Here is a 17,564-nt window from a genome sequence, read left to right on the forward strand (position 1 = left end):
CACGTGCTCAACAGAGGCAGAAAGTGTTGCCGATAAAATACGATTATAAATGATACTCGTAATTAAGTTCGAACCCAAATTGATTTTGGAGTAGATTAAAAAAAACAAGGTATGTTTCATAGAAGTTATTATATTTCTATCACAGTGAATAAGCTACATGTAAAAAATAAACTTTGTGAAGTTAGAACAGAACCATAAGGTGATATTATTAGTATCTTTGGCAATTACAAAACACCCACCTTTCAAGTTACGCACACGAAATACTAATATACAATGTTAACGCACATAGTGTTTTATTCACTAATTCTTAAAGTAGGCACATATAATCTTAATCACTATACTTAAAGCTAAATATCAGTATGATTAATGTCGATATAATAATATATGATGCTCATAAACGGGCAAGAACACTAGATTATTTTTTTTTTAAGATTTATTTCAAGCAAAAACAGTTTTACAAATGATATTGTCGTAAACAGCGGCAATAGTATAAACTGTGTCGCCACTATTTACGCCCACCTCGGAACATAGAAATAAAATTAAAGAATAAAGGAAATTTTCTTTTAAAATTATAACTGGCTAGAATTGTTACCAATATATTGCTAAGATTGACTGATTATCTTTCAGTAGGTACAGGGCGTGCCGTTTAATATTGTTGGCATTATGGCACATAACATGGCAATAAAGAGTTTGTCCAACAGAGACGGCTTCGTTTTCAAAAATTTTACCAAATACTTGCCCGTTTAGGTCTTGAACATGAAAAATAAAAATGACACCAACTTCTTATTTTAACTCACTCTAGAACGTAGTACAAATACCTACGTACTCTTTTACCATATACAATTGATCTCGCATATTTAATTTCATTCGTACGCCAGTACGCATAGTGTTTCAAATCAAAGCAGTAGGTATATAAAATGGTCACTTCAAACCAAGAAATGGTCGGGAAATGACCACTTTACATAAAGTAATCAAACCCATTATCTGAGGTCAATCATATTGAATCCCCTTAGGACTAAGTCGGAACGCTTTATAATCTTTATATCTGCCTTACTACTGCACTCTTCACACAGCAAGCATTCAGTTTTATACCGCACATTCATTTCATACGCAAGCACCATGCTAACCAAACTTCCCTTTTGTAAGTGCCATACATTAAATTTGCCGTTATAGGTATTACGTATAAAGTATAAACTTAAACATAACCTACATTTTTAAATGCGTACCTATCTTACATCAAACGTGAATGGCACTACGTGTCACGAAATAAAATATTTAGATTAGAAGATAAACATGATTATAACCATAGGTGTACCTATGTATCTTAATCTATTAATCGCTTCATTAATACGAATTTTTTTATCGACTAACATTCGTACTTAATAGGTAAACAATTTCAATTTTCTTTCCCTATCATTAAAATTAAATAATTTATTATTATTACAAGGTAAAGAAGATGTATAAAATGCACCTTTTGTATCAAGTTTCATTACTAATATAACATTAATAAAATCAGCCTTTAGATAGAGCCTCTAAAGTTTATTACAATGCGATTTTCTCATTATATGTTATGAAAACGCATAACCTGTGATTATGTCAAGTACTTATATAATCAAAATACATAACGCACCTTAATATTAAATTATTTTAAATCTATAGGAAGATCTCGATTTTATAATATCTAGTTATAGTGTAAAATTACAGTAGAATTTTCTGTACAGAAATGCTTCATTTTCGTGTAAGAAATAACAAGATTTCATAATATCTCATCATCGAAATTTACGCAAAATTTAAAAATAACATTAAACCCTTCTTAGGTATTTAAAAATTTTGTTACAAAATATTTTTGATATTTAACAACAACAATATTATAGGACGGTGAGTCACATAATGTTTTTAACATTAGTTATATAATTATCCATATAAAAACACTTGCATTTCAATTTAAAGAATATAAAGTAATTTATAATTATGCATTTAACTCCTTTTACAACCTATTTAAAATAACGTTGTCGTTCCGTTACGATCACGTAATTACAACAACATTTAATAACTGACATGTCTAACGATTACGAAACGTTATTTAGCAAGCCTACAGTAGGAGGTATGTCTCCTACTGTCGTCGGGAGAGTCTTCTTCAGCGCTTTATTAGCTGCTCTCTTGGTTTGTGCTACGTTATGTCGATGCATAATATAGAGGAGCAACACGAATCCCACTAAGAAACCAGCTAGGCCTCCTCCGATGGTCAGCCACGTACTACGAGATCCTCTCACGTTTTTTAACTGAAACAAAACAATACAATGTATTTATATCTACTCCTATGTCATGTCTTTACATGAACAAGAACAAGAAAATAGCATTTAATTGTTTTTACTTTGTTGGGAGGTGGTAAGGCCGGTACAGTTCGATCGAGGAGGTACCACCTCCACACGAAATTCTAGAGCGAATCATTTCTTGCTTTTCAGGGAAAAGGTTGTGGATGCCGGTTGACTTACATAATATGTGACTTTCGTAGAATTTATTTAAATCGCCTGCAGGACCCTGATAAGATTTAACGACTGCTATCCAGCGATAATAATCGGGACTGAATTTTTACCACTAACGGTAACCTATCTTTTTCATGAGTCGGTTGAAATCAACAGAAGCCTTGAAGCTATGAAAGAAAAGCTTCAAGAAACAAACAAGACAGAAATGGGTGTGGTCTCCTCAATAGAATATAAAACATCTACATTATCAAATTTTAAATTTGATAAGTAATGTATGTAGACAAATTAATGTAATTAGGAATCTCTTGATAAATACCTTAGTATACACTGAGTCACATCTTTGATAAGTTGAATTTAGATCAGCCGATATTTCGAGGCGCGGACAGTTATCGAACTCTGAAAAGAGAACACAATACATTCAATACATTAAACGAGTAGCTAGTTAAAGAAGTCAAAATAAGAATCACATGTTTTTAAGACGAAAAAATCGATTGCTCATGAACGGTAAGCCTCATGTCGCGCCAAAAATGGAAATTGCAGATGCTAACTACCTATGCTTTATATATTAGTTATTTTTTTATATATAGTACCAAGATGGTTCTACCATCACCTCATTTTGAGCCGTTTGAGCTGTAGGCATATATACCTAAGTACATATATGTTACTCTCAAAAAAATCCTCGGAACACATAACTCTAGTAAAATAAAATATTGTACCAGGTATCTACATTATAATTATAATTGGAATGAAAATTAACTGCGTGCAAGTATAAAATATCTCACCTCTAGAATTCAGTCGGCTGTAGTCACCCAACTGGAAATAAATGTGTTTCTCTTGAAACCACGTCACAGTTAGCTTGATGTTGCATAGGGTTACTTTGTTAATGGATTCTGTTAAATCCACTTTTTGCAGCCTGCACATCGAAACGAAATGTTGAGCTTCCAGACTTGTAAGTGGATTGTGGGAGATATTATAAAGTAACAATTGAGGTAAAATGCCCCAATCAGGCAACACCTTAAGTTTGTTCTCAGATATATCCAGAAGCTCCAATGGTGCTTTGATGGGTTTCGTGATTTGAAGATTGCTTAAACTAAGATGCAGCAAGGGATTTCCATTGAGATACAGCTTTCGTAATGACGGAAGCTGGAACAATGAATCCGGGAGCTCCAGTATCACATTGTTTGAGAGATCTAACGTCTGGAGACTAGTTAAATATGAGAGCGCGTTTTCTTCTATTAAATAAATCTGATTCTCTGCTAAATAGAGGTATTTTATACTGGAGTAGCCGTAAAACGTGTCTGCATGGAGTTCTTGTAGCTTGTTATCACTGAAGTCAAGGATCTGAAATAGAAAAGAATATATAAAATATAGTATTGTAATAACAATACAATACAATGAAGGTGGTACAACCCTTTGTGGTTCGACTCCGGCGGCACCACCGCCACACCTATTTCTACCTAATAACAATAACAGCAGTGTTAGGCGCTGCTGCGTTCCGGTTTGAAGGGTGTGGTAAGGGAGACAGACTTTTCCGAGGCGTTCCAGCTTAGTCCTCAGGGGTAGCGGCGCTTCTGTGGCCGACCTCAGGTAGGAATATCTAATCCTATCTGGGGTTGATTACAGATGTATATGGGCGGCAGTAGCCACTTACCATCAGGTGGACTGCATGCTCGTCAGCTACTCTTATACTACAAAAAAAAAATGTTGTGTTTGTCTTACGACGTTACAGGGTTGTGCATTGGTATGTTAGTAGGTAATATTACATTTTATACAATTTGAGTCATCGTAGGAAACTTTACATAGAACTGTAATTAAAGGTATGTATGAAAAGATAATGAGTGATAAGATAATCGCTAGATATGGTTTGTACAATACATGAAACTGTAACTGAAATAATGATGGTTGTGATAATACTCTCAACTGACAGCGATGGGCACGGTTCATTCCCACAACTTGTGGAGACTTGGAACATAATTCAGAGCTCTGGTGAAGATTGGATGAAGATAGATTAGTAGCCAACAAATTACTTCGACGATAAGCTTGGACTATCCACTAATAGTCATCACATAGTACTGCCGTTTGTTTTCTTATATGATGTAAGTGGTACACATGACGTCTATAATCAACCTCAGATAGGATTAAAGTTGTACTTCAGGTTGCCCATAGACGAATTGCTACCAGTGAGGCCTATTTTTGCCCGCCTATCATAAGCATCTACCATTACCACTCATAATTACCTACCATCCGAAAAAGTCGCAACTTATTTGATAAATTAGTTACAATTTTAAAGTAAGTAACAGATGTCCATGTCAGCAGTGACTACCACTTTTTGTCCTGCTTCGTTAAACAAAAATAATACCCAATTGTTTTGTTCAAATAAAAACAAAGAAGCTATGGCAGAAACACTTATCCTTGTGTAAGATATGCGATTTGTCAAAGTGTTAGTGAAGTGGATTAATAAATCCCTGATATGGGTCTGCAATTGATCGCAGATTATGTACTTACGATATATGTATCCGAACGGAATGTGGTATATAAAGTGTCATGTGCCTGTGCAAAATTATTTAGGCCGGGTAGAAACTGTTCCGAAAAATGTATAGTAGCCACTTATAGGTAGGAAGAGAAAACGTTTCTATAAGGGCGGGTTGCACTTCTTATATATTCTTTGGGTTGCACCACGTACGTTGTACGCTAAGATACTTTTAATCATAATTTGTTTATGAGCAAATATACAGAGAACGACAGTAATTTTGAAATTACAAATAATCTTCACTTTAATCTATTTAGTTATACCCATTAGATACAGTTTGAGTTTACCTATCTATATTATATACATTTTGAGTCTATTAGAAATGTACAAAGACATTGGCTACTTTGTTCTATAATATGATAAAAAATTCCTAATAATGCCTTCTATCAAATGACTTACGAATCAAACGTGTCCTTTTCACTTGGCAATTTATTATTATAATAAGTCGGTACATTTCATGAAACATAAAAACTAGGGTTCATCTACTGACCTCAATACCACTCCTGAGACTAGGGATTTTCGTGAGCCGCAGACCGCCACAGTGTGCCCCGTACATGTCGTATGCATACTCGTAGGTGCATCGTGATGGTTTTGACGACAACACGTCGAGATCCGTCACCTCCTTGGCACAGACGAAACAGAGTAATGTTGTCGCGAGTAACAAATCTTCTTGTATTCTGGAAGGAAAGTTGTGATTGTTATAATACAGGATTTGCTTGTGCAGAAGAGTCCGGGATGAAAAGATATTATGTATTTTTTTATAATATTGGAGTAGCAGAGCATGCAGTCCACCTAATAGTAAATGCCTACTGTCGCCTACTTGTGCAATCAGCCCCAAATAAGATTATTTGCCTATCTGAGGCTGCCACAGATATGTGCCGCTAGCTCTAAGTAATACGTTGTAATACTGAGTACTGCTGTTCTTAAAAATAAAGGTGTGGCGGTGGTGTCGCCTTAGTCGAATCACAGTCCCATCCATACCACCATAAAGTATAACAGTAAAATAATGCTTGTGATAAGGGCACTCTACTAAAATGCGTCGTCATCGACGGCACCATTACCATGCCTATATCTGCTTTTATCTTCCGTAAAAATGTATGCTGTATTCTCGTTGATGTATTTTCGTTTGAAGGGTGTAATATTGCCAAAATATATACTCATAACTTTAAAGGCCAATCATTCCAATTAATTTCTGAGTAGGCAGAACATCTGTCTGACCTCACATACAATGGTACAGATACAGATGGTTAAATACTGCATCTTATTTATTTTATTTACTTAGGTAAATATGTAAATTGAATGTCTGGAATAAATATCGTGAAAATAACAGAGTTCTTTGAATATATAATATGTAATGTAAACAGAAAGTCATTATGATACGAGCAGTCAGCCAATTTATCAGCGAACATTAGGTCGCAGGGTCAGGCCCACAGAGGCGCTGTTGACTACTTCCATGACTAGGTTATCAATTTTGACCTTTGCGCTATTAGTTATTTTCTTTTTCAATTTAAATAATCAATATTATTGTATCTTATCGCTTCTTGGTTATATATTTATAGGGTCCTAAATGGACCAATTAATTTTCATTCGTCTTATTTCAGAAGAAAATCATCATGAGGAATTGATACTTGACATTTTTCGATTAGGTTCTCAAAAGAGTATAGGATCGACCCTAATGTTGAGCGGGAGGAGCGGTCGTTCTAGGCACCATGTGACAAGGGGTGCGACCCAATAAAAATATATTTTCTCTTAACAATTTCGATACAGTGGCGAAAGAAACCAATTAATTTCACCTCGCTATATTCTGAACAAATCAATGGCTAGGATCATAGTTGGTTGAGGATTATATAAGAACATTTTATTTTTAATTTTTTTTTAAAAGAAACTTGCGCTCAACAGAGACGTAAGCAGCGCCTAACACTGCTGATATTAGGTAGAAATAGGTGTAGCGGTGGTGCCGCCGGAGTCGAACCACAAAGGGTTCTACTACCTTCGAACCTTAATTAACCTATTCAACCTCTTTATAATCTGAAATATGATATCTAGCCTAAAAAGTAGGTACCTATTTAAGTACCTAATTTCTGCATTAAACTTTATTTATATCTGTTCAATTACGTTTACATAATCTATTATTATCTATTGGTATAGCATATCCAGGTTTATTGTTGTATTATTGTCAAAGGAGTTTTAGTAACTATTCTAACATTAATTATTTTACGAATAAGCATTGACTATCTACAAAATCTACAAAAGATAACTACGTTGTTACTTTTGTAGAAAAGGATGTTATAACTCATTAGGTAAGTAATTGGACTTATCCAGTGACAAGTAAATAATGTCCAAAGGAAATATTTGAACAATAATTATTTACAGTATTAAATAAATTTATCAGTGTTTTCCTTACAGCTAAAACTATGCCGTTTTAGATGTCTTTATTGACATCCAAGAGTAATCGTAATTATGAGTACATTATTGCGTTTTTGGATTCTGTAACTAAAGATATAAACAGTAAACTTTACAAAACTTCTTAATTTATTTTTAGTTATTTATGAATGTAGTATGGAGTTACAGACGCCCATGGGCAGCAGTGACCACTTACTATCAGCAGGACTGCAAGCTGGCTTGCCATTTCAATCTTAAAAAAACAGAAGTCAATTCTACCCTCAAGGGTAGTAACGAAAATGAAATGATTCGTTTGGGGCTAGCTGTAAAACTGTGCCATTTTTATTGGGTTACATACGAAAATAAATATTCAAGATACGAATACTTCTCTTATTATTCGTAAGATAAGATAAGAATGAAGAAGCTACGGTTGATCTTGATATTTTTTTGTTTCATTTGAATGATAGGAACTTGTTAGCAATGAGTTTTCTATGTAATTTGTAGCTAGCTGTATTTTAACCAACGTTTATTTAGTGATACACATATAACTACTTGCATGTTACGACTTTATAAGTAGGCACATGTTTTAGTTTCAGATAACTAAAAGATAAAGAAGTAGGTATTGAAAAATGAGGTAAGTTCTATTCCTATCTAACCTAAAATCTATTCTAAAATAGAGTTTACATTCAGTTTTCTATATACCTACCCATGTCTGTCTATTTCCGTAAATCTCTGTTTGGAATCTATGTTAAAATGTTGTTACTTTGTTTAATATAGTTTATTTACTCTATTACTGTATTGTTTGTTACTCAGCGGATGAAAACATTTCCTGAAAACAGGCGGCAGTTAAGTCAGCCACCGCACCGCACCTATAATTTACTTCATCACATGGTGACATTGTAAAACAACTTTATTCTTATGTCACCATAGATAATGAAAATAATGGAAGTTAAATTAATAGTAAATTAGTAGGTTTAAAGTAATGCAATAACAGCACAGTGTGGATAATGAGTCGTCCTCGTGACGAGACTGTGAGATGTGACGGACATCTGCACATTGCCAGCGTCACCGTCAACAAATCATAGAGGCAGCTCGCAGCTATTGTAATGCTGTCAAATGGAGATGATTACGATTGTAGAGTAAAATATGGCCTATTTTTCATGTTTTCATTAACCAGCTTTAGGTCTTGTCTATTCAGGTAGAATTTGCGAATAATTTTACAGTATTTCATACGAACTTTTAAACCTAAATACTTATATCTCAGATTCGGATGAGAATACCAAAACATAAATATTAATAAAAAAAATGAAGGTGATAGAACTCCACAAAGGTTCAACAATAAGGGCAATCTGCCGCAGTGTTAAGCGCTGCTGTGTTCTGGTATGAAGGGTGAGACACGGGAAGAAAAGAACTACGCGTTCCAACTTAGTCTTCAATGGTAACTGTTAACAACAACAACTGATAACAATGCACCTGTGGCCAACCTAGGTAGGAGTTCAATCTTATCTGTGTGGCAGTTGCCACTGACCATCACGTACAAGTGCTTCGTTTAAATTTTAGTGATGGGTCTAATTTTCTTTTTCATACATAGTCGTAAACGTACTGAGACTTCCCAATAAAAATGGGTTCCCAAGGGCGTCTTAAGTCTACCAATATGCATTTACCAGCGCGATGAACTTAGTCCTTCTCTCTTCTCATTCAGAGATGAGAGTACATAGCAATAGGACAATAATGGGTTGATGTCTTGATGACAACATGTCTGATAACTTATAAAAATTACACTCTTTACTTTTATGAAGTATGTATGTAAGTATCGTGCATAGAGAGCAGAGATTGATAACGTTGCACCATAATCTAACAGTAATTGACCATGCCCTAAATATAATGGTTGATGGCAGATACTGCGTCTATCTTATGAGCAATCAACGCGAATAAAGATAAAATGTTCAAGGTTAAGACACTTAACTGTTGTAAATATTAGAAATAAGTAAAATGTTATCCTTTAACATTTCAGAGTAGAGATAATCTCTCAGAGCATTTTAATTTTTAAGCAATTAGGGAACGTACCCATACTACGTGACCAATTTTTTAATATTTTTCGACCCCTCCCGTGACCACCCGTACTATATGCTAAGATCCCCCCCCCCCTCCTTAAATAGTTACGTAGTATTAGAGATGGGTTGTACTAGGTAAATTTGGGAACGGGAACTGTGTCCTGAGCCGGCGCGACGAGCAAAAGCAGCCGATCGTACAACGACGTTATTGTATACGCCTGTAGCACGGATTCTCGTCGACTTGCTTGCTTGCGAGATTTCTCTCGATGAATTTTACTACGTGACAAAAATGTAAGCCCGCTCCTGTGACTTAGCGTGACATTTTAAAGATCTCCCTAAATGGGTCACGTAGTATGGGTACGTTCCCTTATTTATAGTAAAATTACATAAATTATGTAATTAAAACAGTACGAAGATACAATATATTTTGTAGTTCTAGAAAATAAATCTTATATCTTATCTAAATAAATTAGCAATTTTAAATATCACCATAGAACCATATTCAACGCCCACACATGAAAGCCACGTCCCATTGTAAAATTCATTAAGTAAGGTAGAAATTGTAAATTAACTATTTCAGTTTTAAGCTATTGCATAGCTTTTATCGCGGGCTTTGAGCGCGGCGACCGAATCGAGAAATTCCGTAACGAAAATAAGTAACACCTTTGTTGGATATCAAGTCTCCAGGCAACCGAGTTGTTGACTGTCAATAGAAAAATATGGATATAATTGAATATTATTATTTTATTTGATATTGGCGACGAGATGTCGAATGAACTAAAAAACAATAAGAAAATACGAGCCACATTACGTGGGTTAATGAAACGAACCGAAAATTACATTTCGGGAATAGAAAAAATTGACAATGAAGAAATAAATATACGACTGAATTCTTTACAAGAAAATTTGAACAAATTCTACGCGATTCAAGAAAAAATTGAATGGCTTACAGAAGAAGAAAATTTAGAAGAGGAAATAAAATACAGGTACGAATTTGAAGAAATATATACAAAGCTAAAATTTAAATTTTTGAATGTACAAAAAGAAAATAATCGGCTAATACCTGAATGTTCTTTTATATCGGCAAGAGCGGAAGTTTATTTGATAAACTGTTAACTGTCAAGGCACGCTTGATACGTACACCTAATACAAAAGGGTTATCACCTTATCAGTTAATGTTCGGCAGAGAGGTAAGAACCTATATGCATGCCTTATTTAAGAAATCCGCCCCACTATCCAGATTACATTACAATGCACCGCCAACGAAGGAGTTCGGACAAGGTGATAAGGTACAAGTCCGCAGTTACACCAACCCAGGAGTTAAATGGGAGTTCGGAGTCGTCATCCGAAGATTAGGTAGACTCCATTATGAAGTCAGAACTGAAAATGGCATACAGGTGCGCCGTCACCTTGACCAAATGCTGCCGGCGCCCCTGGTGGTGTAAGTAAAAATAGCGGTGGAGGACTGTTGGATATCAAGTGTCCAGGCAACCGAGTTGTTGACTGTCAATAGAAAAATATGTATATAATTGAATAAAGTATTATTTTACATTCCTTATTATTTTATTTGATAACCTTGCTTCGTCAACTTGAACACAGATGGCAGTAATACACATTTTTTTATAATCCGTGCGGAAATCTTAAAATTACGTGAAGTATATTTTATAGCTGATATTTGCAATGTCTTATATAATGGAAATATGATAAAATAGTGGATAAAGATGTATTAATGTAAATGTTGATGATTATGGAAGAATGTATTGTATTTCTGGAATTCCTTCTGAGCGTTTTCATAGCATAAAAAATGCTATGTAATAGCTTTACCGCGGCAGTCTCCGAGTGCCACGCGTATTTTTTATTTAACGTTAATCATGCAGTATCAACTTACTATAGATCCAGACACTATAGATAAAGTGATAGACGAATAGAACAAGATAGATACGTTATCAACTAGTTCATATTTCAAAACATTTACATGTCGACATCACTTGAATAGGAATGGCGAATATGAACTTGCAATAATAGGGTGTTCCAGCCTCTTAATTATTAGAGGTCATATTAATTTCTTTAATTGGCGACTTAAGGACCCGCTGGCATCATTGAGTTGTTTACTGGAACTTAGAATATGATTCATACATTGTGACTTGCGACAGGAATATTTGAAACGGAAGAAAAATAATTTATGGTAACTTTTGGCAACAACAAACACATGATCACACATCAACTTTAAATTAATTAAAATACATAAATAAGGAACACTTTCAGAGGCATTTATTCCTTCTTCGCATGCAGTGAAAAACATTTGAAATGTAAGCTACGCCCATGAAAATATGACTTCAATCATATTTTTTGAGATGCAATACTACTTTATGTCGGCAGGTATGCTTTGCCGCCTATTTTCGCCACCATAACCTTAGCACTCTATATCCAAAGTAGTGGCAGGGTTGACGGTATTATTAAGTTAAAACGGTACCATTGTACTCTTTCAAAACTTTTGAAATTCCTAGGATAGCGATTAGAGTTAGCTTTGCAACGGTCCATTGGACGGAAGCTGATCATATTGTGCAGGGCACTCCTGCCTCTGCGCACAGTGCGTGGCGGGCGGCGGCCCCAATTGTCTGATTGATCTTTATGATGTGCCCACGCCCCTGGGATCGTTCATCGAAAGAAAAATTGAATCAAGAGTTCGTTGATATATGTCGGGAATGAATTTTGCTCATAACTCTTTGCTGTTTATATTTGATTCCAGATAAAAATAATTTCTATTATCATTAATTTTATACTCTACGTAAATAAAATAAGTTTACAGTTATTTATCAATAACAACAAGAATTAGGTACTTACGCCAAATTAAACAGGAACTCCTATTAAGATATCTGAAGATGATTTTGTTATACCTACTTATGTCTGTGTTAAGACACTATTTAAATTGGAAGATCAATACAAGTACCTACTATTTATTTCAATCAATCAATAGAGATGTGGTAAGCAAGATTGATGTTGAAAACATAAGTATATCGGATCAAGTCAACAAACTGCAGCGTGCAGGTGACATTATTTAACATCCTCATTACTTCAAGATAACGAACATACGCCTATTATTTCAGGTGAAATAGAACGTCATCAATCAACTAAGCGTAGCTATATCTGCCGAAAATGATAAGGTTGATTCGTATTATTTTCTTTGCATGAATCAGGCGGATTCTCGTGACGCATTACATTTTCTATTTAAAAATTTTGTTTTTCCTTATCATAATGCACAAATTGTAGGTATATCGTAATACTTAATATTCAAACAATTAAAAATAATTTAAATTGGTGTTTATATAAGGTAAAGAGGAATAATATGTAGTTTATAATCAGAATAGAAATGATGAAAAGTGGTACCTACGTTGAATAAATACCTATGCTGCAACCGGGGGATACACCGTCACACCTATTTCTAGCGTTAAGCAGTTCTTGCATTTTAGTGGAAGGGTGACGAGGGCCGCGGCGAAAGGGGATACCTATGTTGCTCAACATAGGTATTCCCTGAAGACTAACATGGTCAAGCGACCATCTTAGTCTTCAGGTAGAACCTCTTCTATATGGAGTTTGTTACAGATGTCCATGGGCGGTAGCAACTACTTACCATCAGGTGGACTGCACGCTAGTTTGCGTTTGCATTATTGTAAAAAACTAGGTAGGTACTTAATCTGAATGCATTCATTCGATGGTAATTCTATTCTATCTTCAAATTAGTAAATTACTTGGTGGTTGGTAGAGTTGCAGACAATCATATTTAGGTACTCGTCAGATATTCTGCATGTCCGTTTATAGAAAAACAATTTTTTCCGTACATGTTGATACTCATAAAAAAGAAATTAATAAAATTCCTATTTAACGCGCACTTATGCCACAATAATCACTACTTATCATAGGGAGACTTAGAGTTAGTATTTATGTATTAAGGTGGATTGTGATATGAAATCCTTCTGTGGAAAATTTGCAGTAGGTACTTACGTATACTTCTAACGTCGTAGATATCGTAAATATTTCAAAGGGTAATTTACCTGAACATTATATTGTTTTCAGCACTATCAAAACACAGTCATCGTTAAGAAAATTTACGCACTAATTTCCACATCACCAACACTAATTCATGAACAGAAACACTTAGAGTGTATCAAAAACCAACACAAGCCAACCGCACGTAGTTTACCAGTGCCGCAATCAGTGACGGAAAGCATTAGTTGAATTGATTCAATTAGTCGGTTCCTCTTAGCCAGAGTTCTTCACTCATCGGAGGATTCAGTGACACTGGTGCCCGGTAATCTTTTATCAGCGCTTGTCCCTACGGGACATGTACCTCGTGTAAACGTAATCGCTCAATTTGAGACAAAGACGAGAAACAATCGCTACGACCGAATATCTATTATTTGATAATGCTTGCGTTATCTAAATATTCTTATTGGATATATTGTTTGCCTACTTAAGTGTTATACTTGGTTGATAAATGTTATTTGTTTCTAATTATTCGTCGTGATATAGGGCAATTTTAACGTACTAAATTAATATCTTGGTACATAAGGACTACATTAAGTAATAGGGTACCATAAATGAACTTGCAACATTCCGAATGGATACCTAAATGAAAGACGCCGTGGTAAACATTGAGCTTGATTGTCTTCAATTGAATAATGTGTGGAGCATACTTCGCGAAACAGAGCTCTAGTGGAATTATTTGACATTTTCAATGTGCATTAGTAAACTCGATGACCCGAGTGAGAGGGTTTGATTCCCAGTTATACAACTTATAGGTATTATATAATATAACCACCTTCGTATTATATAAAATATTATTGCTTCTGCTAGTAGTTATTGGCATAGTAGTTTAGTAGGGCATCTTGCTAATGAACAAATATTTTAAAAATGCATTAGGCAGATAGGTACTTAAACATCATCCTGGTTATCAAACTTATATCTAATAGGGAAATGTAGTGCTTGCAAAATTGCAACAGGAACCCACTCTCCATAAAAATACCTTTTTGTAGAGTAGGTAGGTACCCACGTCTGCCATGAAGTTTAAATTCTAAATAGATAATGGTAATTAACTAATTATAAATAAGTATCTAATTACTTTTGAATAGCAGCCTAATTGATTGACCGTTAATGAGTAATGAAACTACCTGGGACTAACGATGAATCCATTAGTGTGTTTCAATTAAATGTTTTAGGCTTTTTTAGCTAATCATCATTCCGTTTTGAATTATGTTATAAAGTGGTGGACTAGTAATAGCTACACCATTGACTCAATTACTTTCACAGATTTCACACTCATAATAACTAAGAATATTATTTATTCTTATCAATACCTAATTAATTGTTTAAATAAATTATTTGTAAATTGTTTTTAATAACAATAATTCGTAATAACTCAATTATTATTATCATAAAGTTTACGAAACAGTTTGAATTGAATGAATTCAAAGATTCCGAAGTTGCCGCTCTTTTATGTCACAGATTATTAATACTATCCACAGGCACCGTACATCTTAGAGCATCTACCTACTAATGAGAAGCATTACATGATTGATTTATATGAATAAGCAGTAAAAAATTGCTTAATGCAATTAATTTCAATTTAAATAGGAATAAATAAAACTTCTTGTAGCTATTGAGATTATAAATTGACATTGAGTTCTATGGTGTTTAAGAATATGCTAAAGTTTCTAAACGATTACTTAGCTAACTTTTATGACAACGACAAGTGACAGTTTGCCTGACAGTTTTGACGAAGCGTTTGCGGCTTTTTTGCCTGAGTAATAATATTTTGGTGTAAACAATATATAAATTTACTTCCCTATGTCTGTATCGCTGGTTTTATAAATGAAGATGAATGCGACTAGTTTATATGTATCTACATGTCGGTTAATAATTTTGGCAGAGGCTGCTGACAAAAGTTCGTGGATAGATTTATTTCGATTAGTACCATATTTACGACAATCTTTGTCTTGTACAGTGTGCGGAAACTTATTGAAGGAACCTTACACGCCAACGAATTCGGGGTGCCAACATCACGTGTGTAAGAAGTGTAAAGGCGGCAGAAAGAAATTAAAGCCCTCCTGCGGCTGGTGCAATGATTACGAGAGTTACTCGGAAAACTTACAGTTACGCATCCTCCTCCAGTGTTACATGAAACTTTGTGACTACTTCATGGGGACAGACGTGTATAAGACGATATTGGAACAAAACGAGGTCGCGGCGGGTGCAAACGGCGGCACCGTCGCTAGTTCTGGTTTAATAGAATTAATACAAGAAGGGGCTGGCTTCTCTGATAATTTCAAAAGTACCGCAGGGCTGTCGAAGTCTGCGTATAGTATATTGCCATGTGTGTACACAAACTCAGCGTCCACACAGACGCAAGGTGGCTCGTCCAGTTCTGACAGTTGGTCATCCCGGGACTCATCAACCTCGAATAGGAGTGTTTCAAATGGATCGCCTTTATATTCAGTGATGCATGCAGGGTCTAGTAATAAAATTACGATCAAAAGGAAAGCAGTGGATGACACCGATCCCTTAAAGGAACCCTGTTCGGCCAATAGTGTAAATATATTTTCCATACAACTTTAATATAGCGGTGTTAGAGTCAGATGAATGTATCTACAAAAAAACAAAAATCTTTTTTTTCACAAAACGGTTCATAATGTAGTCCTTTATGAAATGGCAAAATGATGTAACGCTATATTCAAAATTTCACAAGTTCCAAAAAAAGAAATAACAGAAGAACCACTTTCGGTTGAACCAGAATAATTTATTATGAGTACCGTTAAATTAGTTTTATCATGTTAACTGTTAGACCTAAAATAATGTATTTCCAAAAAGTATGTTTTTATTCATAGAATATTGTTTGTTCACAATATCATCACTTAATCAATCTCAATTATGAACCATTTTAATGCAATGTTGCAAAAGTTGTTGGCAAAGTTAGAAGTGGTGAATTGTCAGACTATTTTTGCTCTCCTGTTAAATTGACAAAATGTAGATACGTTCATTTGACTCTTACGCTGTTTGTCCACTGCACCGTCACCGAGCCGATACCGATAATTAATCACGGCGCCGATGTAGCGTACACATACATTTACTATGGGATGACGGTGCTTGGGTGACGGATGTTCGGTGGACAAGCTGCCATAGCAAATGTATGTACGCTACTTCGGCGCCGTCATTAATTATCGGTATCGGCTCGGTATCGTGGTTGGTACAAATCGGTACAAACAGCATTACACCGCAATATATTCTGTACCATAATATTTTCCATATCTTATATACAAAATTCTCATGTCGCAATGTTAGGTACTATACTCCTCTGAAATGGCTTTACCGAAGCTATTTTTCATACCCCTAAGTGATAAAGGTTGTTCACCCTTAACTTTTTTATATATATGGCAACATGTTTGCCGGGTCAGCTAGTAATTTAGTATAATTTAAATTGTTTAATTTACGAAGTTAATATCCTAATATTCTTTTCAGGGTCAAGTACCATTCAAGAAGCCGACTTGCACACGTTCGCGTTACACCGCTAGTGGCAAGAGAAAAGGATGTAGATGTGGCAATGCAACAGCCACACCTGGTAAACTGACGTGTTGTGGCCAGCGGTGTCCTTGCTACGTTGAAAGTAAACCTTGTACGGAGTGCAAATGCAAAGGGTGCAGGAATCCACACAGGCCAGATGGAGTTAAAGTACCTTTTGTGAGTTGATTATTGCTAATTTTTGTAAAAGTTGATGTGATATACACTACTGCGCCTAAGTGACTACTGCTGCCTATAGACATCTATTCAAGTCAATGCATCTCCACTCTTGAATAAGTCAGGTCCAATTAAACCTTTTTACCACCCTTTTATTAGCTTGGGTTGTATGTATGTATGTAACGGAATCTTTGAACTCGATTGTTACCCACTTTGAATGGTTCGATTAATTTAAAATTTTGAACAATTATCAAGAACTGATGACAGTACACAATTTTAATAATTTTACCCCATTCTCCTCATCAGGATCTTCAGGAATCAGGATTAACGATTATCCTTGAGCTTTTAGCGTGGTTTATAGTTTTTAAACTATAATTATTTTGG

The 17,564-nt window shown here is 35.0% G+C and overlaps 2 protein-coding genes across 2 annotated transcripts in view; one reads left to right on the plus strand and one right to left on the minus strand.

Moving 5' to 3' along the window:
• Positions 1 to 581: 581 nt before the first annotated feature.
• On the minus strand, positions 582 to 14,002 carry LOC140752208 (uncharacterized). Its single transcript, XM_073086429.1, has 5 exons — positions 13,505 to 14,002; positions 5,507 to 5,693; positions 3,269 to 3,827; positions 2,803 to 2,882; positions 582 to 2,282 (listed from the first exon to the last, which is right to left on the minus strand). Exons 1-5 carry the CDS (start codon positions 13,510 to 13,512, stop codon positions 2,070 to 2,072), a joined length of 1,047 nt encoding a protein of 348 aa, XP_072942530.1. The 5' UTR covers positions 13,513 to 14,002; the 3' UTR covers positions 582 to 2,069.
• A 1,223-nt stretch (positions 14,003 to 15,225) lies between these two features.
• The window catches only part of msl-2 (male-specific lethal 2), a 120,546-nt gene continuing 118,207 nt past the window's right edge, over positions 15,226 to 17,564 (plus strand). Inside the window, exons 1-2 of the mRNA XM_073086538.1 lie at positions 15,226 to 16,037; positions 16,965 to 17,183. Of these exons, the coding sequence (XP_072942639.1) occupies positions 15,321 to 16,037; positions 16,965 to 17,183 (936 nt within the window). The 5' untranslated portion in view covers positions 15,226 to 15,320. The remainder of the gene's footprint in view (positions 16,038 to 16,964; positions 17,184 to 17,564) is intronic.

This window comes from Epargyreus clarus, unplaced genomic scaffold (genome assembly GCF_041222505.1).
Source record: "Epargyreus clarus isolate Ecla_fem2 unplaced genomic scaffold, WU_Ecla_fem_2.2 ptg000003l, whole genome shotgun sequence".
In the NCBI taxonomy this organism is placed as follows: domain Eukaryota; kingdom Metazoa; phylum Arthropoda; class Insecta; order Lepidoptera; family Hesperiidae; genus Epargyreus; species Epargyreus clarus.

Coding starts and splice junctions, on each gene's coding strand:
- LOC140752208 (XM_073086429.1), bottom strand. Junction 2,883..3,268: donor CAGCCGACTGAATTCTAGAG/GTGAGATATTTT, acceptor TTCTCTTTTCAG/AGTTCGATAACTGTCCGCGC. Junction 2,283..2,802: donor GTGACTCAGTGTATACTAAG/GTATTTATCAAG, acceptor GTTTTGTTTCAG/TTAAAAAACGTGAGAGGATC.